We start from the raw sequence: 23,306 nt of genomic DNA on the forward strand, positions 1-23,306 counted from the left end.
AAGCCCAGCAGCTAAGTTTAAGGCAAAAGTTACTGATTACAATCCTCCAGTAACACTTGAAAACTACTTATGAGAATTCTGATTACAAACGCTTCATTTTTTCCCAAAAAAAAAATGTTCTAATAAAGGGTAAGTGAATACATCACTTCTTTGTTTTGCTTTTGGAATGAGAATCTATAGCAGTTTGTTTAAAAAAACAAACAAACAAACAAACAAACTTAAGTGTTTGTTATTTCTTTGTTAAATATACAAGAAGCTCAGAGAGATTCATCCATTCATAACTTTCATAGCAGATTCATTCCGTTTTATAGTTCTTTAAAACATTGATCTGTTTTCAAATCTGCTTCCACAGAAAGCAATACCAATCTGCTATTAACAGAAACAATTATCAGATGCCCTAAAATGCTAAAAACTCATTACAAATGTGGCAGAATTTTCAGCCTGAACTGAAGCAGACTCACAGTCTACTTCATTACTCCCAGCATATTGCTTTTATTGAATAAAAAGAAAGAAATCAAATGAACTCTCTTATCTTAAATGTAACACATCTGTGCAGTACCTTGAACTCCAAGAGAGTTCAGCAAGATCCTCCCCTCTAAAAACAAAGACATGAGAAGTGATGCAACACAGAAGCACAATCCTAATCTGCTCCCTCCCTGAAATCAGTCCTTGGTCACTGGATTTTCTTTCCATGTTTCCTCGCTGCTCTCCACGAGCCCCAGGGAGCCCTGCACCCAGTGGCAGGCACCGACACCTGCCAGCTCTGCTGGGCCAGCTCTCAGGCAGGACAAGTTTAGAGAAGCAAAGCAACACTGGGACTCTCCTACGAGGTGTCAGGAGTGCTTTCAGCTTCTCCTGCCACAGAGGGGACCAAAACAAAGAGGTGCCAAATCACACCTCTCCCTCGCAGGGCAGCCAAACCCTCAACAGCAAATACAGAAAGCAGAGTGGGTACCATTCTCACAACTGCTGTTCCTTGAAGCCTGACAAGGAACTAAATTATGTTTGATAAGCAATGGGTAAAATGGCGTGTAGTTTTTAAACAATTAATTTATTGTATTTCCTAGATTAGGAGTGTCTTGAAATAACACCTTGCAAATGCATTGTTGCATCAGGAAACAACTGCTAGGTTTTAATGAAGCAGTTGGTAAATTTCCTACTTGAATAAAGCCTAAAACAATTTTCTTTTTGAAGTTACAGGTCATTAGGAAAGTTACAACTTTCACATATATTTGCAGCTGAAGTGCTGTTGTGGTGCAAAGGTAAGAACAACAGTCTTATTTAATCTTTTCAAGCATAGATATTACAGCACTTCACAGAGGTCATAATCACAGTCCCCCCCCATATTTCATAAAACAATAGCTTATAAAGAAGTGCTTTTTTTCCTCTCTCTTTTTTTAAGGTTTTCTATTGCTTAAATATATTTACAAGATTATACAGCAAGTCTTCTCTGCTCCCTTATCCACCAAATTCAGATGATTTGAGGTGAAAGTATTGCTTAACCATAGACTTTGCCCCCACTGTCTCCTGCTTGAAGGGAGCTCCTAAAACTGCTTTAACTACAGCCAAATAGATAACTGATTAAGTCACCAATGAACAAACAAACTTAGGTCATTTTCTGATATTATAAAACTTATTTTTCAAAAGAATATTTACTCCAGGCACAAGAAAAGCTAGCACTTAGGAAAATTATGTAATTTCTCTATAATGCAATTTTACCTTGACTTACAGCACGTATTTGCCATCTTCTTTGGGGCAGTTCCGGGAGGGCTCACCCGCGCGCTTTTACTTCAGTTCCGCCAACACAGTTTCTGGGCAGCAGTGCAGGAAAGACAGGTTGTAGAACAGAGGACAGCAACACTTACCATTACCAGCAAAGAAGTAATACCAAGAAATGCACTGTGCTCAGTATTAGTCATTCATTTCAAGCTTGAAGCATCTACTTCCTGCAAAATGCTATTCAAAGACCTGGCTTTTTTTGTAGAACTTGCCTAATGGACACTTATTAGCAGTAAAGCTCCTTGATGTGGCCCACGGTAAAGCATCACCAAGCTTTCAGCAACATGATCAGGGCTTTTGACACTTCCCTTCACAGTGACTGGTGCTTGCACTTTCTACTAACACAGAGGATGTGTTTTACCTTTGTGGAACCATTTTTTCCCCAGTTTGGCTGAACAAGGCAAAATCCAACAAGGTTTAAGGATTACGTCTGGTCCTTATAATGGGGGGGGTATTTTCATCCTTTTCCCTTAGTACTGCTAAGTCAAATGAAAACAAACCTCACACATGCAAAGGAGGAAGCAAAAACAATAACAGGACACTCAAAAGAAGGAAGAAAATATCAGAGGTAGCTCTGTAAACATATTCCAGAGCTGAAATATTTTGTATCCTATTAATAACTACTGAGCTATCTAGCCACAGTTAGGAAGCTATTTCATCTATTGTTTATAAAATGCTTTTCTTTGTTGACTTAGCACTATTCAAGACCAGACTTGGTTGGTATCCTGTATGACACTGTGTTTTGTACCACCTTATCTTTGGTGTATGTGATCAGTTTTCTAAGCACAGATATTTCTACAGGGGTGGATTGCAGTTCATTGAACATAAAGCAGGTTTTATCCACACATCTGTGCATTCTACCAGTGCCCATAACTTCTGACATAGCTACCTATGAAAGAGAATTCCTGTTTCACTGCTCACATATTTTATTTGAAGACAACTAAAAATTGTATCAGAATGTCTTAAGAATTTCAGATTAGAGGAGTCAGCTAGAATATCTCAACAAAACACCATTTTCCAATGCTGCTCTGTAGTAAACATTTTCTTAAGAAGAACCTAATGAAGTTGATAACATTGATTTCAAATTCATCTCTCTTGGCCATTGGTGTTCAAAGTAGATCTGGAATAAAATCTGTCTCTGCCTAACCCTGCATATTTGCAGTACTCCAGTACATCTAGTTAATAACCTGTGAAGTTAAACAAAAATCTCCATAAATGTTGGTGAACCATGTATGAACATCACATGGTAATTAAACTTCAGAACTATTGATGTATATTTCAAATGTGGTTTCTTTGGTTTCTAGAACATACTATTTTCTTGTAATGGATGGGTATTGCTCTCTGACAAGAATATTAATTTAAGATAACATACACTATCTTTTTTTTTTGGTTTACAAATGTGACATGACTGCTAACATTCCTATTAAATGTATGAATTGAATATATACTGATGTGACTTGAAAAAAATGAGGTTCTGGAACACTGATTAATAGAAAGGCACTTTCTCAGTTTCTGCAACACTTAACTTTCAACATTTATCTCAGATTAAGCAAACTATCTGTTTCATGATTTGCATTGTGTTCGATGCACAAGCACAAAGCTACTATACTACCTGCTATGCTAAGTAATATATCCTGTTCTACATACCCAAAGCAACATTAACTAAATACAGGTCTTGAAACAAAGAAAGGGAACACCAAACCCACTTTAATCTCTCTGCACACAAAGCACTTTGAAGCATCACTTTGTTTGCAAATATTGTTTATGCTGTTCTGGCACTTTCTGTCCTAGCAAGCCTTTTTGTCTTGCTCCCTGAAAGATGAATATTTCAAGATATGCTGTTAATTAAAACATACTGGTCATGCTTAGATGAATAATTTCTAGTGTTAAAATACACAGAAGCAGAACTCCAGCAAAGTCCCCCAGCAGCACATGCCAGTACCAAGATTCCCTGTTATATTAAGATAAAAGGAGGAGTGTACATGGTGAGACACAAAACAAACAATGGTCTTTTACCAGATTATAAAATCCCGTTATGTTCCTAAGACATAATGTGAGCAATTCTGTTTTGGCTCCATACAGACCCCAGTTATGTTCTCAGCAGAAATCCAGAACTGCATCTACTAAGGGTATATATTTACTTTACACAGATTGGCTCTAAATCCATGCTACAGTACAACCATAACGAGCACCTCTGCAACTGTCCTAAGTTGAATTAATTATAGGCTCTTTTACTGCAGTCATTAACAATGATGTTGACTGGTGAATACATAGATCATTCTGCAATCCCAGGCCACAACTTACTGAAGTGACTGCATACGCAATGCAATTTTTATCCTCAATACTTCTCTCTCCTTTTAGATGAGTTGTTGAATATTTTAAAAGTTGGAGAGCATATGAAGTACAGCCACTGTTCACCAGAAAGCTAAAATTTCTACTTCTCCTTCTGAAGAGAACATCTTGTAACAAGGTATCCTTATTTTCACAGATTGCCGCATAGAGTATGTTCCAGTTTATGAGAGTCCAGCAGCCATAGAAAGCATCACCAACCAAAACACCCAGATAGGAGAAGCCACGCAGATGGGTTCTGTTAGAGCAAATGTTGTTACTGAGAAGTTTTCTGCAAAATGCAGAGAAAATCAGTGTTTCAGAGCTGAGAGACATGCAATCCCATGTTAGGAGAGTCAGGCAAACCTACAGATTGAACTGAAGTAATTTAGGGCTGGAAGCAAAGTAATTTTTTCTCTTTTTAGAGCTTCAATGAACACTGCAGTTTCAGATCTTTCTCATCTATTTAAACTGCACGAGGCAGATCATATATGAGCAGACCAAGTTCACGTTCCCCAGCACCTACAGAGCAAGTGCTTGGGATCTGCCCATCCTCACAGATGTACTGGCTTCAAGAGCTCTGCTGACCACAGCCAACACAATTCACTACCTTTTTATTTCCAAACTTCATCCTATTTCACTTCCACTGAAAATTCTGGTGGTTTAATTTATTTTTATTATTATTCAATCTGGTTTACCTTGTCACTTTCCACAACAGCAGGAGCTGAAAGGATTTCTGCTTTGTTCACTGTTGAAAACACAATGCAAATTCCCTCCAAGGACTGCAAGACCTGACAAGTATTCTCAATGACAGTCTGCTGTATCTGTCAGTGTCCAGTAACATCACACAAATTGTTTATTTAAAAAGAAGAGAATCACCATCACTAGCTGCCACACAATTTAAGACAGGCTTTAGTTTATCAATGTTTTTACTGCCAATGAAAAATGTTTTCAGCCAGACACTTGAGGGGTGGTCATCTCAAGCTTTTTTTTGTCAAGCAGTGTCACAGTATTGATTTCTACCATCACAACCAGAATGTAAAAGAATGTATTACAAATCATTCTTTGTATAATACAGCATATTATATCAAGACAAGAAAAAAATATAAATTCCTTACCTATTAATTACATATGCTAGTTCTGATTTTTTTTCCCTGCCTGACACTTGTAAAAGCATTTTTAAACTAGAACTAGCAATGTGCTAGAGGACTCTAAACCCAAGTTAAAGCAGATGGAAACACGTACTTACATTGGCATGGGATGTGCCCATTTCCAGAACTAAAATGGGTTTACTCAGATGCACCAATTAAAAATGCCTGATTGAAACTGAAACTGAATGCTCAGAACCTCACCTAACTCAGGTTCAGTGTCAGGAAGCTTTACTTGTCCTGGCACAAAACCACTGGTATCACAGCCTCCTCTGACGTGACAGCAAAAATTCACCTGCTACTAGGAAACTGAAGTTCTTGTTAATCTGGCAGTATTTTTAGCAGGGAAAGGTTACCTAGAGTATGAATACCAGCAAAAGTCTTTCCTGGACACAAAATTCATCAGAATTTCCTCTGCTGTGTCACAATACTGTTAACTATTTTCAGTTCCATGAATTACTGCATGATACCAATCTAGCACAATTGTGGTCTTTAGCCAGAATTTTGTTTACACAAATTGAAAATTTAATCTATCTCCAAATCTGCAATACTTTAAAGTGACTACAGGTGACAAGGATCTAACTTCGAGTATCTGGGTTCTTTCTTAAGAGCTAAATTTTGTTGTGAACAGAAAACTGGGGGGGAAAAAAAAAAATTCACAAAAGGTGTCACACGCATTTCTTCAAAAACAGGACCAGAGTTTAACAAAACCCAAACAGATTCCAACACAAAGCCAACAGGAAGATAGTAGGACAGAATAAGGGCATACCTAGTTGTGTTTATCTTCCTGAACTGGCAAGACATTTATTTTAACGAACCTGAAACACCTGAAATTAACACTAAAAAATGAAACAACAGCCAATGCTACATTGCATGGCATAAAAATCCCATTAATTCCTCCCTATCTGACCTGCATAATTAACTTTTCTTGTCAGCTCCAGAGCAGCTGAATGGCGAGCGTGCCCACGGAGCCAGCCTGCCAGGTGCCACCAGAAGCAGGAAGGATGCTTCCCTCACATGCTTTTAGCAGTGCCAGTTATTTGAAGTGAAACACAAACAGCAAACACGCACAGCTTAGGAGCCAAATGACCTCCAGAAGATGGGAACAGGACACAAATGATCAGCTCCTGTCAGCAAGACTAAGTTACAGTAACTATTTCCTTGTAACTCTAAAAGCACAGTGGTTTCACTCCATTATTTCAAACTCATGACAGACTTCCAGACTTTTAGGTAAGTTAGCAATCGTCACACAACCCTTGTCCTTTACCTTTACACTGCTACTTTTTCTTATTTTGCATTTAAACAGAACACAAACACATTCAATGTAGCACAAAACACTTTTTTTTTTTTTGTACTGCATGTTAACCGGATGATATAAAAATTAACACTGTTCCATAATAACTTAATTTCATTCCTGGAAACAGCTGCCTTAAGCTTTTCTTTATAATTTCTGAAGGAAATAATGCCATGATTATAATCATTATCAGCATGGCTTCTGTGTGTCAAGTGCAACTATCTCAACACAGTTACATTCAGTATTTAGCATCCACTATTTAAATACTAAGATAGCAGATTTTTGTGTTTAGCTAGTCCTTTAACACAGCAAAAGAACTGCCTCCACCCAAAAGCAAACACTTCATACCATCCACACAATGACAACACAACCATATTTATACATGTTCTAATACAGGTTCAAGTGGCACAACAAATAAAATCCTTGATATTGAACAGCATCTAAAGTCAGGTGAATAGGAAGCATTTGTGTCACTTAATTGTTCTGAGTTTAAGGAACAATGCAGTGTTAACCAAGGTATTTTGCCATAAGTGGTTTATGACGATTATGCCTCTATGATGATCAAACTTGCCATTAACTATAGGAGAAAGTTTCATGAAGGATGTCTGCACTTCAGGTGGCTCTCTTGAAAGCTGTTTATTGCATAGGCAAAGTTACAGCAGCTCAGGGAGTGGCTATCCAGAGCCAGCCCTACAGCTGTCAGCTCCAGCTGTAGGCATCCCTGAAGCCCCTTGCTGTTCAAGTTACAAAGCATTATATACTTTTCTTTGCAGAGTATCTTAACACATAACAACCAATAAGCACCATACACAATACCTTTACATTTGCCTATAGCCTATCATAACTACTACCATTACCATGTTATAGTCATTCTTATCCAATCACAAGAGTAAGTAAGTTACAATTTAAGTTTACCATGGAAAATTCTCAGACCTCTCTTCTTCTTCCTACATCGAATTTCTTGTTTGCCTGCCATATCTCTCTTTTTGGTAAAGACATGTTTTCTATTTACTTGTGCTCTTCTTGAGACTTATTTATACTTGGTGAAAAACATGTCTTTGTTTGTAGTCACATACCTTTGTCCTATTCATAAAAATCTCCTTCCAACCCATCTCCCACTTTTGCCTTCTCAGTTATTCAGTGGTCAGTGTTTCAGCAAAACATCTTTTTCTCTATATCAAAACTTGCTTTCATTTCTATCTCATCCTCCATTTCTACATTCAGAGATCTTTCTGCCAAGCCTACATATCTGTGAAACTTTCTTACCAAACTTTCATCCTCCCCAACAATTAACTAAGTTTGTAAAATATGTTCCAGAGAAACCCTAACGAATATGCTCCTTTCAGACACAAGTTTTTGATTTTAGGTAGGTTTTAATCTACATCTGAATGTGTAAAGAAACCAGATTCAGGAAACATAATCTAAGGGCGTTGCTAAAACCTTGTTTCTAATTAAGGATTTAATACTTGGACATAACCTTCCAAACAAGGATTGAGAATTTTGCAAAGGAACACAGTAAGACTGTAAACCGCTGCCTTGGCTTTCCCAGTGCAGGAAGCACAGATACCACACCCAAAATCTTGTTCAGGCCTTTTTTCTTTACTTCTGCTTTTTCTCTTCTTTTTTCCATATAAAGTTCAGTACTAAGTTTTAAACTCTTCTCCTAAACCAGATTCACAAAATATAAAAAGCCTTTGTTCACCCAAATTATTCAGTTCTAAGCATAAAGCTACAGTTCTCCAAAACACATGGAAAAATATTAAAGGTGAATATAAGAAGTTCATGTTTTCAGTATTTTATTACTTTATCTGTCAGTCACATAGAATCTTCCATCCTAAGTATTTGCCTGTAAATATCATGTTTTCACTAGGATCTTGGAGTTATCACATGTCAGCCTGCCATGAAAAATACAGATTCTTAACATATTAGTTGCAAAGCAATGTTATGCTCAAATTGCTCTTACTACATTATTTTAAGGAATAAAAATAGCACTTTACTTGGCTTCAGGGGTTTTTAAGCCCTTCATGAACACTTATGTAACTCTCCCCTTTGCAGCCCTGATCATGTTTTATTTTATTTATAAACAGAAGTATCTATTTCAACAGTTAGACGATGAGCATGTGCATCTACATGTATCTGCCATTCCTCAGATAATATCATCAGTGACAAAGGAAAAAAAGAATTTAAAAGACTATTTTTGTTAACCAGACAGGAAACTCTACACTTCAGCCTCTGCAAGTTAGTGGTAGACAGAGAAGTGTCCTACAGCTTTGCAAAAAAAGCATTTTAAACCTCGGAAGTTTAACCAGTTTTCAAAACTTTTCAGCAGATTTTAAATCCTCCGTACATAAAAAAAAAAAAAAAAAAAAAGTCATTAAACTATATATGAAGAGAGCAAGCAGCATAAAATACCCCACTGAAGAAAGATAAACCTGTGTACGATGGGCTGGCTGTTCAGTGTGTGGGAGGGCTGAAGCATACTGACATTAGCTTAGGAAAATATGCAAACTCTTAACACTTCTGAATGCAAGCAATTTAAAAGCCCACAAACTATCCCCCAGGCAGCCATCGCAAATAGTGAAGTACTAAAATGAAACTAAAATTAAATTTGAAAAAAAGACAAGAATGTCAACTTTCATATTGACTGACTACATTACACGATACATTACACAGATCGCTGTTTTCAGCTTATATTTAGTTACACTAATACTAGTTTGTTCATTCTACTCAATTTTATACAAATACTAACTTGGTATAAAAAGGAATTTTTATCACTTAACTCCTCAAGTTTTTCCCTTTTAATTTCACTGCCCAAAACCCGATCACACTGCTGAAAGCGGCATATGGCATTACATGAAAAACTGACACAGACGGGCAAGTGCCTGCAGGGGAATAATTCATCTCTACCAGCATTGATACCACAGTGCCTGCCCCCACATTACTACAGCTGGAATCTCTGCAGTGGAGCAGAGCCTGCCACTCCTCCAGGACTGTCCTCTGCCTGCTGGGGAGCAGGGTCAGCCCTCCCCACTGAGGTCTCTTCACCCTGGTAAAGAATGCAGGCAAGATAGAGAAAGGGCTTCCTTGACCTATTTCTTCAGCAGCTCTCACCCCTTCCCCTCCTACACACACATATCTGCACCCACCTCCAAATTACACAAACATCCAAGAATCTCTGGAGGTTGGCAGAAAAAAAAGATCTGTAGGAAATGAGACACTGAAAAGTAGCAACATTTTCCTCCACATTTTTGCATCTGTGGAGAAGCTGAAAGCTGGAGAGACTACACTCCATTTCTCAGTCTCTGGAGAACAGAAGGAAAAGGTAAAAAGCATCAAAATGCCAATCTTTATCTTAGATGCAAAATCATTCTTGTCTTAATTGTTTTTGTTGATCGTAATTTTCCAACACCCACTCTGTGCTAGTGACAGTCCAAACACACAGAAGACATTGTTCATACCCTCAGGGGCATTCCAATTAAATGCAAGAAATTTGAACACAATGAAAATACTCATTTAGCTACAACTGGAGGGTTTAACGATTATAATTTATGAAGGATTTACAGCTATGCTTGGTGTTCCTACACAAGAGAACTTCAGCTAAATTCTGCCTTATATTCCTTGGTTTTGTCTAAAGGGCAAAAGTGATGCTCTACCTGTTTTTCATACACTACCTGCTTTTGTCTTCAAAACATTTACATAACCCTCAACAAAAGACTGTAACATTTCTGTCTCCTAATCAATCAATCCTATAGAGAAACCAGGCTAGATTAAATGTCCTTTTTAGCTTCGAAATTTCAACAGAAAAGCAAGAAACCACTACAGGGAAGTAGCACTAACCTAAATAACAACATATGAGTTAATGAGTTGGGGCGGGGGGGCAAGGGAGCGGATGTTAAGCTTAATGAAGCTTCTGAAAAGTATAAAAAGAAAGTTTAATTTTTTTAATACACAAAACCTCCATCTAAGCTAAGACTATAAGCAGATATCCAATGTTGTGAAATGACATTTTACCAATTGAAAAAGCACCTTTAACTTTTTATTGGTGTAAAATAAATTCTATTATATTACACAATATTTGAGACTAAAAATATACACTTGTAGGAAAGCTTATCTAGTTCATACCTTATCTAGTTCTAGTATAAAACATATAGTTGCTCTCCATAGTCATCTGAAGAATAGAGTATACTTTAAAAAAGTAGAGAAACCTAAGTTACCGTGGGCCAGTATTTATTTAGTACCCTTCCAGCTAAAACCAACCGGGGAAAAAGGTTAGCAGTACGTAAAGACTGCATCAAAAGTTTTAACTGCTCTTTAAAAAAAATTCTACCGACTTCATGTGTTACACTAATAGAATTATCTTTTTGATCAGGTTCAAGAGATGCTCTACAAAAAAAAATGTAGAGCAGAGGAAAGGGGTTATCTTGATCAGCATGTTACACCCACTGGCTCAGAGTATGCGGTTAACAAACAACTACCTAGAGTGAAGAAAAAATAAAAGAAGAAAAAGTACTGCTTGCTCTGTCCACAATCCTAGGGGCAGCTTTGGAAGATTCTTAATCAAAACCTTACCAAAGCAAGACAGGTTACCCTTGGACAAACCTACCAACTGCATTAAACTTTTTTTTTTTTTTAATTGGGACCCTTCTGGATTTACATATTTTTTTAGCACCTTATAGACAGCAATCCAAGCTCATACAAAGAATTCTGCATTTCTAGACTAATTTCTGGACTTAATGCATACAGTTTTTAACTCTACCAACACACAATTAAACTGGATTTGTGGCTTTTTCTTGAAAATTTAATGAAAATAAGACCCTTTAAAGAAAAAATAATTTAGAGATCACACATCACTAAGATTTATTATCATTTTGGCAGAGGCAAGATAAACTACAGAAGTCATTCACGCAATTCAACGCAACCTATTTAACACCTTCTCTGAAAATCGCATTATCTAGCCCTAGAGCTATATAAGACTTGTTAGCATTTTAAAAAGAAATAGAGACAAAGCAACCAAATTTCAAGGGTGTTCCAACAATTATTCTTAGATTGAACAGAAAATGAACTGGTACTTTAAAAGGGTAAAACTTTAACAGTCAGGACTGCTTTAGACCCAAACCACAACACTCTTTTCTGGATCTACCTGCAGCCTCCAAGGAGCCTTTTTGTTGCTTTTTTTATGTGCTATAATCAAAGAAAATGAAGGTGTAGCAAACAGCATTCTCTCAACCACACTGAAACCAATCTGAGTCATCTTCTTGGGAAACCATGGACAGAAATGCTGAAGGCTTTGTTCACAGAAGCAATTGCACATTGCTTTGCTACTGCTGGCTGCCCTATCTGCGCTGCCTTTTTCATCTGCAACCCAGTTTTAATAGAACCACTACACAGGATGTACAATTTATAGACGGAGTTAAATTACCAACTTCATCTCTGTCCATTTAACTCAAATCCACAGTTCAGACTTAGAGGTGTGTATGCACAACATGTATATGCTTGTGAACTCATAGCACACAGATAAATATACACTCCTCACAAAGATTACAATGGCACTATTAATTTGGACATCTCCTGTGGAAAAGTTCAGAAACAGCAACCTTCCAGAAATTTAATTTACTTTTCATGATAGAAGGATCTGGATAGCAAAAAAGAAGCTGCAGACTGCTTTGTTCAGAGTTCCTAGGCTCCAGCACATCTTCCAGTGTCAGCTGCAGTGTAATTTTCAAGGGACAAAAGAGTGCCAGGAGAAGAGTAAAGTTGCTGTAGGTGCAGCTGTTGAGCAATAGCCTTATGTAAGACTGTGCACTTAGGACAACTGTACCCCTGCTTTACTCCTGATACCCAGGAAGGGTGATTCAGCCCAAAGTACAAAAAGCTTTTCACCCTAAAGCTAAAGAGCAACTCTTGTCGTTAAAATAACACAGCAGTTTTGATGATATCTGTTATCAAGTTGCCCTCTGGGTCTGTAAGTGAAAATTTAACACAGAAGGCCTGCTGCTGATAGTAAATTGAGCACACATTTTTGCTATTTCTTGTTTACTTGTTCATTAAGGAATAACACAGAAAAGAATTACAAAAATATACAACTTCCTGGAAGGCAGTGTAAAACTTTTTGCTATAAGGTGCTACTCACACTGCAAGCCAAATTCATAATTAACAAACACCAGGCTGTTAGAATAGCTTAGCGCTTATGTCCCAGTCACTTAGCAAACTCTGGTGAACAGAGGATAACTCATCTCAAAGTTTTGTGGGAAACGGGTAATGAATTTTCATAAGTAAAAGCTGTCACATTGACTAAGTACTAATTGATGCTTACCACCCTCAGCACTGCAAAGGACTTGAAGTTTTGACATGGGCTACAATCTGATATTGGTCTTAAGGGTTTTGTCTCCTCTTTGGAGGTTTACTCTGAAAATACAGTAAGCAATCCTAAACTGTTGAGGGAATTATGAGAATATTTAAGTAGAGAGTATCCTTTTTTTTCTCTCCTGCATAAGGAAATGGTTGGAAGATCACTGCTCTAGCAATCCTACTGTGCACCCCTGTAGTTTAAAATAAAGTTAACAAATATTCAAGTATGTAAGCTACTCTTAAGTCACAAAAAATCCAACAACCATATATCCAATGGGAAACAAAATTTTGATCCAGCTACAAGTACATATACATGCTAGCAGAAGTGAGCCTGTAGCCAATTCAGGAGCTACCTACCAAACACAAAGGATAAATTCATATTAACCTACATGAAACTTCTTTGGTTTCTACTCAATGTAAACACCTATGTTGAAAATAATTAGTTGAATGATTGAAGAACAAATTTCTTAACACATATAAACCCTGCTGCATTTCATGTATGTATGATCCTTTGCAGCTGGAAAAGTCCTGGGACAATGTAACTTCTAAAAAACTGACATTCCTTGAGAGCTGCGTTGCAAGTAAGAGGTTATGAAAAAACACTTTTCCAAAAGTGTTTAACAATTTTAACAGCAAAATTCTTCAGCATATCACATTGTTGAAGGCATTTAGCATCCCCATAAAAACATCTTAGTAAGAGCTACACATGCAGCAGGGCCACCTCAATTTTGATTTGTTAGAACAGTTACACATTGGTAAAGGGAAATTAAAATGCAGGAGAATGCAGACTACAGCAAAGCTTGAAAAGAAAAAGCTTAAAGATACACGGGTCACATTAAGGTCTTTCTCTCTCCTAAGTCGGCTTCTCCTGCTGCTCACTCATGCAGGGAGATCATAATTTTGTGATATTTCCACGGCAACACTGGTGACAGTGATGTCACAAATTCGGTCCTGACATAGCTTCAAGATCAAGTACAAGGAGCAGATGGGATGCGAGGGAGAAAGCCCCTATTTAAACACAAATCTCTTTCATAAGAAAGAAAGAGGCATGAGCAAAGAACCAGGTGAATGGATCACGTTTTCAAGTATGATATATTCAAAAGATTATCCTAGCATGAAAATCTATTTAAAGGCAAGACCTACAATACAGGGTAACTGTCAAATTTGTTAGGCCTTATAATAAACCAACCTTGAAAGCTCCCTGTTTTGCATGACAAGCCCTGTGCTCCATTTCTAAAGTGGCAGTGAAGACAATACACTTTTGTCCCTTGTGAATTTCCTTTGGATAACTTTAACATTCAGATATATTAATTTGATACATCACTGTGCTCATAATACCATATGTAAATATGATGTCAAGCCCTCACTAGAGAGAGTTTGTTATCTGAATTAGATATGATATGAAAGACATTAAAGCAAATCCCAGATGGGTCACCAAGTACAAGAGGATGGTAACTGGAATATTCAGCCAGCACAGCTAGATTGGCTAAAGGGACTGTACTTTCATCCTGATCTGTGGATGCATGCAAGAATCAACACAAGCTCCAGGCCAGCTAAAGACCCCTAAACTCCTTACCAGACTCCAAAAAATTACTGGTATCAAACCTCCTTCCCATCTTTGGTCACACCATGAGCCAAGAGCAACTGAGCCCAAACAGCATAAAAAGGATTGTGACAAAAAGAGAAATAGCAGAGAATGAAACCACAATACAGTCACAGTATCCACATTAACTCATGTCACAGTGCGAGGAGACACTCGTAGATTTCTTAGTAACGCTCCTCTCCAAAGAAGACAAGTGGTAAACAGCAAAACTACCTACCAAGAGAGGCAGGGAAAGTGCCTGTGACCAAAATTCAGGTGTAGGTGGTCATTCAGAGAACTGCAAGCAGCGAGAAGTGGTTTCTTATGGCAGCAGTGGCAGAAAGATGCACAAGAAAAATCAGAAGTCAAACGGGAGATAAAAGGAACTAAAAGGATATAGATCCACATTCTGATCACAGAAGAAAAAAGCCCACACTATTCAAGATTTCAAGACGAAGACCTGGAAGGATTACCAACAGTCTAGATCTCAGGAGAGAAAGGAAGAAAGGGAGTAAAATCTGCAGGCTGAAGCTGGGCCTAAGCCAAGATGTGAACAGGCCCCCAGGAAGGGGTGTTGGGCACAGGCAGAGACTAAAAGCACAATGCAAGGAGGAACAGATCCAAAGTCAAGTAGCTAAGCAGGGTTCCCAGACATTATCTATGAAATCACAAAGGCAAAAACTGCAAACGGGAGAGAAAAGAAGGCAAACAGTGCCATGTTATACAAGCCACAACAACAATCAGAGTTAGAAAAGTCCACCTGATCTGCCAAACTATAACAACACCAACAGCAAATCAAAAAAGCAGGCGATGAACTGAAGGGTGCTGGCTGGTCACAAAAATAATTAAAAGACCTGAAGAACTACAATTGTTTGGCTTGAAAAAAAAATAGGTTTTTTTCCAAACACATTAAGCACATTCCCATGACTAACACTGACAGAAATGCTGTCTGAAACTAAAAAAAAAAAAAAAAATAAAAGGAATAGTTTGGGGCTATAAACTTCTACAGGCCTCTTACTTGTTAGAGTAGTAAACTCTGGAAACAGTATCCATTAGCACAGTAGGATAAGAAATATAGTCTATTTTAAGAGTAGTTTATTGTTTTTACAGTTGTGATTAAGACACAGCTGTCACAGACTAACAGGACTACAACACAACACCGACAAGACTCCTCCTCTCCCTTTGCTTTTGTGAGGCCAACAACCTCGGATGAGAACATGAACCGAGTTCCCCCAGCGGACTTTCTAGAGGTCACTTTGATTTCAGTACTGGAAATCCCATCTTCTTTTTATCCAAGAGGAAAAAAAGCCTCTCCCAGACAACTCTTGCAGTACTACATCTCTTTTACCTCGTGTTTATAGAGATGTGAAAGCGATGGCTGATACAAGCTCAAGCCAGCTCTCATTGCTGTTTGTATGGTGTAGCAAACCAAGACAGCCACCAAACATGAGCTACAAAGAAAGTCTCTCCCTATTGTTGTTCAGAAAATAACTTAGTTTACCACACTGACCAAAATTAACATTCCCCTGATAGACAGAAGTCAACTATTCTTCTAAAATGAAACCCCACACAGAATCAACATTTTATGAGCAGAAAATACATTTCAAGTCCAAGTTTTGCAAATATATCATGCAGAACAAAAATATTTTTACAACAGCTAAAATAAAAACATAACAAAACCCCCCAGCAACTACAAAGTAATAGATTTTTAAAAGCAATAAAATAATCATAGGCACATTCTAACACAATCTCAGTCCAAAAGCAATTCAAAGTATAAAATAACACTGGATTGGGATGCCAAGTATTTTTTTCCAGCTGTCATTTTTCTATGCAAATATCATAGGCACAGTGTATTACCTTCATTTTCTGAAGCTTGGCATTTTACTTTCAGTACCAAATCAAAGGTACGTTCTGGATTTTCCCTAGAAGAAACAAACACAACCAATTAATCATATACATGTTTCAGATCTTATTTCCACTGTTACATCCTTTCCATCCTTTTTGTACAATAAAAAATAAAATTAAAGTATAATTAAAACAAAATTAGTACTCCGATTAGTTCTAAGGAAGAACCAAGAAGTCACATTTCCCTATACAGCCTGAAGAAAGGACTAAGAAAGATAAACAAGCTAAACTGTGTGATTTATTTACGTGATATTGTCACTGCCTTATACATCAAATAGCTTTTAAGTCACTCCATCACACCCCACCTAACAGCTGAGAAAAAATACCTACTACACTCCTTGTCAATCAATCAATCTGCAACATTAATGGAGTCACAGGCAGCCTTTTCTAAAGTTATATCTTATTTCTACTGAATAGGAACAGCCCATCATTACACTTCCATTTTAAACCCCAAGGCCGAGAATCATTTGGCTCCCTCTTTCACCAGATATTGATCGCCAGCTGGGATTTAAAGGCTGAACCTCAGGCATGATTCACTGTGAGAGCACTAACTAGGGAAGGACACAAGCCTGAGCTGGCCAGGAGGACGAAGCCTCCCTATCTGCAGCAGCCATCAAGGGCAGCTGTGTGTGACGGCCGGCCGGCGCCTCTTCCACCTGATGATAATAACAAACTGCATGTGCCAATAGCAATTAACACTCAACCTAATCCCAAACTGCATATTTATTGAAACAGTTCTAAACGCCATTACCATAGCATCCACCCCTCTCTGCCTACCGAGCACACTGCTATTTATATTAAAAACAAGCGGTATAACCGCACCCATATCAATTATCTATTTAACCACATAAAAGGCTCACACTTGAACTCCTGTCTTCTGTAACACTCCCACTGAAGTCAGCTGGAGATTTAAGCATAGAAGAAAAAAAAAAAATCCAAGATTTGGTTCCAGGTTTCTGGAATGCTTCACATAAAGCATACAGCAAAATAAAACGTTGTTTCTTTAAATAAAGTTTTGAATGAAATCCAAAGGCTGAGCTAGGGAAAAACTCAGCTGTCACAAATTAATTGATGCAGTACATGCTTTCACTGACCTCAGCGCCATCATCAACTGAGATATGCAATTATAGTCTAATTCAGATTATGAAGATATAACGTGCCCGTATCACACTCCTTCCTTTAATGCATTTTAAAGCATTTTGTTGGGGAAATCCTGTATCTACTGATCATGTGTGTAGGAGATGAAATTCTGGTCTGAGTTATAACAGCCTACATCCAGGACATTGGAGATTTCCTCTGGTGTTGTACTGCCCATTGTTCCTCTGGCTGGTGAGCAGGTTCTGAAACTGAAAACGCTGTGCTTGGTTGAGTCACCTAGAAAACTGAACCACAAAAATCCTTCATTTAAAGAAATGACATCTCCCCATGACACTTTTCTAGTTTAGGCGTTGGTTTTATACTCTCAGGTTGGGGTTCTAATGTGAATCAGTTCAAGTGCTACAAACACCAAATGAGTGCTTCTAACTCAACTCCTAGCTGAATTATACTCATGAAAAAAAGCTCTTTGAAGTAATACTGCCTTCTGTCTTTCACCGTAGTACTCCAAAACTGCTTTTGCAGGAAAATGCTTCTAAGTTTATTCTTCACATCCCACTACGCTTAGAAGTGTCAAAAATGTGTCAAACTAATCTGAGAATTGTGAGCCCGTCTCTCGTCTCTCGTTTCGCTGCCAGCTCGGCGGTGCCAGCCTGCTCATTGAGCACGTATGGACACGGAGCTGTTTGTCAATTGCCGAAACCCACGTGTAACATCTTGTCACTTTCAATGGCACGAGAGCAGGCGGCCGCTGCCGGAGGGTAGCCTGGACGGCAGCGCTCCCAAACACTCAAAAAACCTCCTCGGCACCTGCCATGCTGTAATGGCAAAAGGGTGGTCTGCAACCACCATGGCCATAAGCTAAGACACAAGGAGTTTCACCTGAACACGAGGAAGAACTTCTTTACACTGAGAGTGGCAGAGCACTGGAACAGGCTGCCCAGGAAGGTCGTGGAGTCTTCTCCTGGAGACGTTCCAAACCCACCTGGAAGCGTTCCTGTGTCACCTGCTCTACATGACCCTGCCTTAGCAAGGCGAGTGGATGGGATGATCTGCAGAGCTCCCTCCCAACCCTGACAATGCAGTGACCTCCTGAAGGGATGCCTGTAACAACCTCGGCCCGCGGCGGCCAGGGGTACTGCGGGCAGCTCTGCTGGGCCCGGCGGCCTCGGGACTGCGCTGCCACCCCGCACGCCCCCGTTCACCGGGCACAGCCCGACCGGCGCCGGGGCCTCTGCGCGGCCGGGCCGGCGGCTGCCGAGCGCGTCCCCCGCGCCGCTGCGGACGGGCGATGCCGGGGCCGCCGCGGGGGCCGGAGGCGGGGGAGCGGCCGGCAGAGCTGCAGCCGCCACCGCCGCCGCCGCCTCCTCCTCCTCCTCCTCCCCGCCGCCGCCGCCGTGGATCGGGTCGGGGGGCGCCGGCGCTCGCCCCGCGCCGCGGGTCCCGCCTCGCCCCGGCTCCGGCCCCGCCGCCTCCAGCCCGCCCTTCCCGCTGTCACTCAGCGGCCGCGGCGGACGCGCCCGGCCCCTCGCACGCTCCCGCCGGGTGGGCTCCCCCTCCTCCCGTCCCCGCCCGCCGCACGCCGGGCCCGGCGGACCGGGGCTGCCGCGGGGCCTGCTCGCCGCGGGGGCTCGGCTCGGCCCGGCCCGCTGCGCCCGACAGCCCCGCCGCGGCCCCGCGCACGCAGCACTCACTTGAACCTGCTGTCCATGGTCACATCGCGGGCCCCCGGCGGCGGCCCCGGCGCCCCCAGGGACAAGCGCCCCGCCCGGCAGGGGCGAAGGGGCAGCGCCGGCCGCGGAGCGCTGGGCGGCAGGGGCGGCTCAGCGCCGCGGCGGGCGGCGGCCCATGGCTGCTCCGCTCCGCTCCCCCGGCTCGGGCCGCGACTGCGGCGGAGCGGCGGCACCGCCTCCTCCCCTGTCTCTCAGTTCCTGTTGCAGCCGCTCCGGCACCTTCTGGGAACCAGGAAGCTCCGCGGCGGCCCGGGGAGCTGCCGGGGCCGGTGTCACCTGAGGCCGGCGGGGGAGGGCGGGCAGCCCGTGCCCTCCGCGGCAGGTGCGCGGGGCCCGGGGCGCTGCGGGCCCTGCCCGAGCCCCGCAGGTGGGGCAGGGCAGCGCACAGGGACCGTCATGTGTCACCTCAGGGGCACCTTCAGCCTCTGCTACAGCAGCTCAGAGGATGAGTCCGGCTGCGATGTGCACTGACACATCCTAACAGCCCTTTTACGTTCTTTATGCACAGCAGGAGAGTGGAGCTTTTCGTACTAAAGGTCATAAATGTTAATTTAACCTGCGGTAATCTGCTTAGCTTTTGTTTTTATCGAGTGCTAAACAAACACTATCCCCAAATGCTCAAGAGCTGGTGCAGCAGGGACCGGCTGGAGCAAACCCACCGTCCTGTAAACACACATTAAAAGCTTTAAGTCTTCGAGTGCTTCCCGCGAGTTTGGAAAGGAAATAGAAATAGCACCGTCCTTGAGAGGCTTCCAAGTCTCATTCATCTGAGAGGCACTGAGCCGCCAAATTCCCACCTACACCAAGTTTCCCTCACCAACATAGTAACACTGCAATGAAAAAGTGCATAAAATAGATTCTGTGGTACTGGGCCAAAGAAAAAACGTCAGACTTTTCACTCTTCCTCCAGAAACTAATCATCGTATCAACAGTTGAAAAGATGAAAAAGATTCAAGCCAATTATATATTAAACACATAAAAATAGCATTAGTGCATTACTGGGGCTGAAAAATCAAATATTCAAAAGTCAGGAAATTACAAATATTAACTCCTCCAAACCAATATTGGTTTGGCTTCATTGCACATCCTACACATCTCACAGGACACAGATTAACTAATAATGAAACATGTAGATGTGCAACAAAAAGAACTGAATGTTGCAGCAGCAACCTTAGCTTGGGGATTTTCTTGGGTTTCAAGTACTTACTTTCCCAGTCCACATTCTGCAGTAATTTTTGGCTGTGTTTTAGCAGCCAGTATTTGCAACTCCCACTGAAGTAAATGAAATTGCTTGGGGCTTTGTATCCTTAACACATAACTACACACTTCATATAGCTCAGGGATTTTTTAGAAAAAAACATTAAATGTGAATTTTGTATACCATGAGAGGCCCTCACAGCAGGCAGCGTTAATCCACTCACTGTTAAATTGAACTTCTCTGGTGGGATCAGTCTGGACTAAAGAGCCAGGAGAGAGGGGAGCAATGCCCATGTCTGCTCTAGCAAGGGGATGGGAAGAGCAAGGCATCCAGCACTCAGGGATTTTACAGAACCAAAAGGGCTCCAGCAGCACCTTTTAAAGCTGGATACAGGAGAAAGAGCACATGGGGAAGGACATGGGACACAATCACAGTTGTTCTGTACATCTGTCTGTCTGCCTTCCTTCTGCCTTCCATCTCTGCCCCCAGACCTACTGTAAAGCACACAGAATTTGAAAGTCTTTTCTGCAAAAAGTGGCCAATACTTTAACAAGATTGAATTTGGATCAGATGATTATCCAAATATTGAGACATTTTACTTGTGGAAGACTTCCATTTGATGTGTACAAGAAAGCAAAAAAGAAAAAAAAAAGCCAGGTTTCAGGATTTCAGTATATCTGTATTTTGAATTGCAGGAAATATTTTATAAGTCTAATGTGAGTTAGAAGAGTCTCTCTTCTCTTGAGCTGCTGATGCTTGCCACTTTTGCAGACAGAAGAGTATTCTGGTGGCCTGTCAAGCTGATCTACCGTGCAATTCCAGCCACTCTTGGACTGGGGTCTGTCTTGGCAGATAGGACCATTGGGTCCCTTAGATTTCATTTTATCGTAATTGGAGAAAAAAGAGGTAGGGTTTCTTTCCCAAAGTAAATACATGCCTTGTCACTGGGGTGAATTGACTGCACACAGTGACTAAACCTCGCCTGCCTGGAAGAGCAGAAGAGTAGAGAAAGTTCAAGTTTAAAATAGAAGGCATACGAGAGAACGCCCTGTTGGGATGAGGCTCACATCTCTCAGAGCTATTATTTCAGACTCTGTGAAAGCTTAAGCAGACATCTCTGCCCAGGTTACACTTACTTCATGTTTTCAAGACTGTTCTGCAACCGCAGCAGCTTTTAATGAAGGATGATGTTTTAGGAAAGGTGTTGGTGTTCAAAACCACCTCTTGCTACTGCCTTGGTTTCAGCCTTTACTTGTAAGAGGGTTAAGGAAGAAGGAAAAACTGAAAGCAAAACCTCACAGATATGCAGAAAATTGATTAATTTAGTATATTCTGAAGCTGTGACTCTAGTTTACTTTTTTTTTGCTCTTTGGTTTTTCTCTCCAAATTAGAACCATGAAGCAAATGATACCTGGACTTCTCAGTCAGCTGTTCTACATGTAATCCAGAAGACACAAAGCCTTTTTTCTTTATGTTTTGCATAACATGAAAATGGCTGACCTTGACCTAAATTATATCTAAAAGATTAGCATAGGAACTGATATAAGAGGATTTGCTGGAGGTGGGGGAGATGAACATTTGTTTTGCAGATAAGAGCAACTGAAAAACAGGTAACTTAGAGATGAAGATTCCTATTCAATCTTTTGTTGTAGTTTACCGGTGGTGAATATTCATTAAGTGATCTTTGTAGCAGTCCGATAATGTAAAGGAGCTTTAAAGCTGATACAGATACACAATTCAGCTCTTACATGCTGGCAGTAAAAGAGGTCTCATGTAAACTGAATTGGACCTGCAAGCCTTAATTTTCTCCCAAATTTATTAATGCTTTGCAATAAGAGGCTGGATGACAAAATATCCAAAAAATATCCAAAATAACCCTTCGTCTGAATCAGAGAAGAGAAGAATGGAAGTGCCATCAGGGCAGCTCCATCTCAAGGATTATAGAATGGCCTGGGTTGGAAGAGACCTTAAAGATCATCTAGTTCCAAGTCCCCTGCCATGGGCAGGGACATCTCCCACTAAACCAGGTTACTCAGAGCCTCATCCAACCTGGCCTTGATCACTTCCAGGGATGGGGCTCCTCAGCTTCTCTGGGCAACCTGTTCCAGTTCCTCAGCACCCTCACAACAAAAAATTTCTTCCTAACACCTAACCTAAACCTACTGTCTTTCATTTTGAGGCCATTCCTCCCTGCCCTGTCACTACATGCTCTTGTAAAATGTCCCTCTCCATGTTTCTTGTAGGCTCCCTTCAAGTACTGGAAGGCTGCAATTAGGTCAGCCTTCTCCAGGCTGGACAAACCCAATTCTCCCAGTCCTTGCTCATAGGAGAGGTACTCCATCCCTCTGATCAGCTGGGGGGCCCCTTCTGGACTCACTCCAGCAGCACCTTGCACTTGGCCTTAGGAAACCTCATGAGATTCCCAAAACTCATGAGATTTGTTATCAACATAACAAAACACAGAGCATACTTTCCAGTTTACAACCAAGCTCAATATGGAAACAACAGGAGATGTAGATGAAAAACACCAAACAAAATGCCAAAACAAGCACCCACATCCTTTCTGTTAGCAATCCCCCATTCTCTGCCATATCAAAACCATGTGGGTTTGGGTCTATAAAAGTGGTGCAAAGCAGGGTTAAGATCTCTAAAAGGGAGATGAGAAACAGACAAAAATGGCCACACATCATGTCACTCAGAAACAGTGGAGCAAGGAAGAGAAGTTCCACGAGAAGCCAATTACTTTTTTTAAGTTGATACCACTCTATTCACACATGCAGTGATTTTCTTTTGGCAGGGAAAATATAAAAGGGACAGAGGGAAGGCAAAAGCACAAAACCTCTGAGGACAAAAATTACTCTGTTCAGTAGTTAGCATGGGGGAATTTGAATCCTAA

At 40.8% G+C, this 23,306-nt stretch overlaps 1 protein-coding gene across 3 annotated transcripts in view; it reads right to left on the minus strand.

Moving 5' to 3' along the window:
* The window catches only part of DENND1B (DENN domain containing 1B), a 153,705-nt gene extending 134,379 nt beyond the window's left edge, over positions 1-19,326 (minus strand). For 2 of the 3 annotated variants that reach the window (XM_082287104.1, XM_082287103.1), the window contains exons 1-2: positions 19,174-19,326; positions 16,337-16,401 (exon numbers count right to left, since the gene is read on the minus strand). In XM_082287104.1, coding sequence (XP_082143230.1) covers positions 16,337-16,401; positions 19,174-19,190 — 82 coding nt within the window. In that variant the 5' untranslated portion in view covers positions 19,191-19,326. The remainder of the gene's footprint in view (positions 1-16,336; positions 16,402-19,173) is intronic. The other variant, XM_082287105.1, reaches the window with a different exon arrangement.
* Positions 19,327-23,306: the final 3,980 nt, after the last annotated feature.

Source organism: Coloeus monedula, assembly GCF_965178545.1.
Source record: "Coloeus monedula genome assembly, chromosome: 9".
Classification (NCBI taxonomy): Eukaryota; Metazoa; Chordata; class Aves; order Passeriformes; family Corvidae; genus Coloeus; species Coloeus monedula.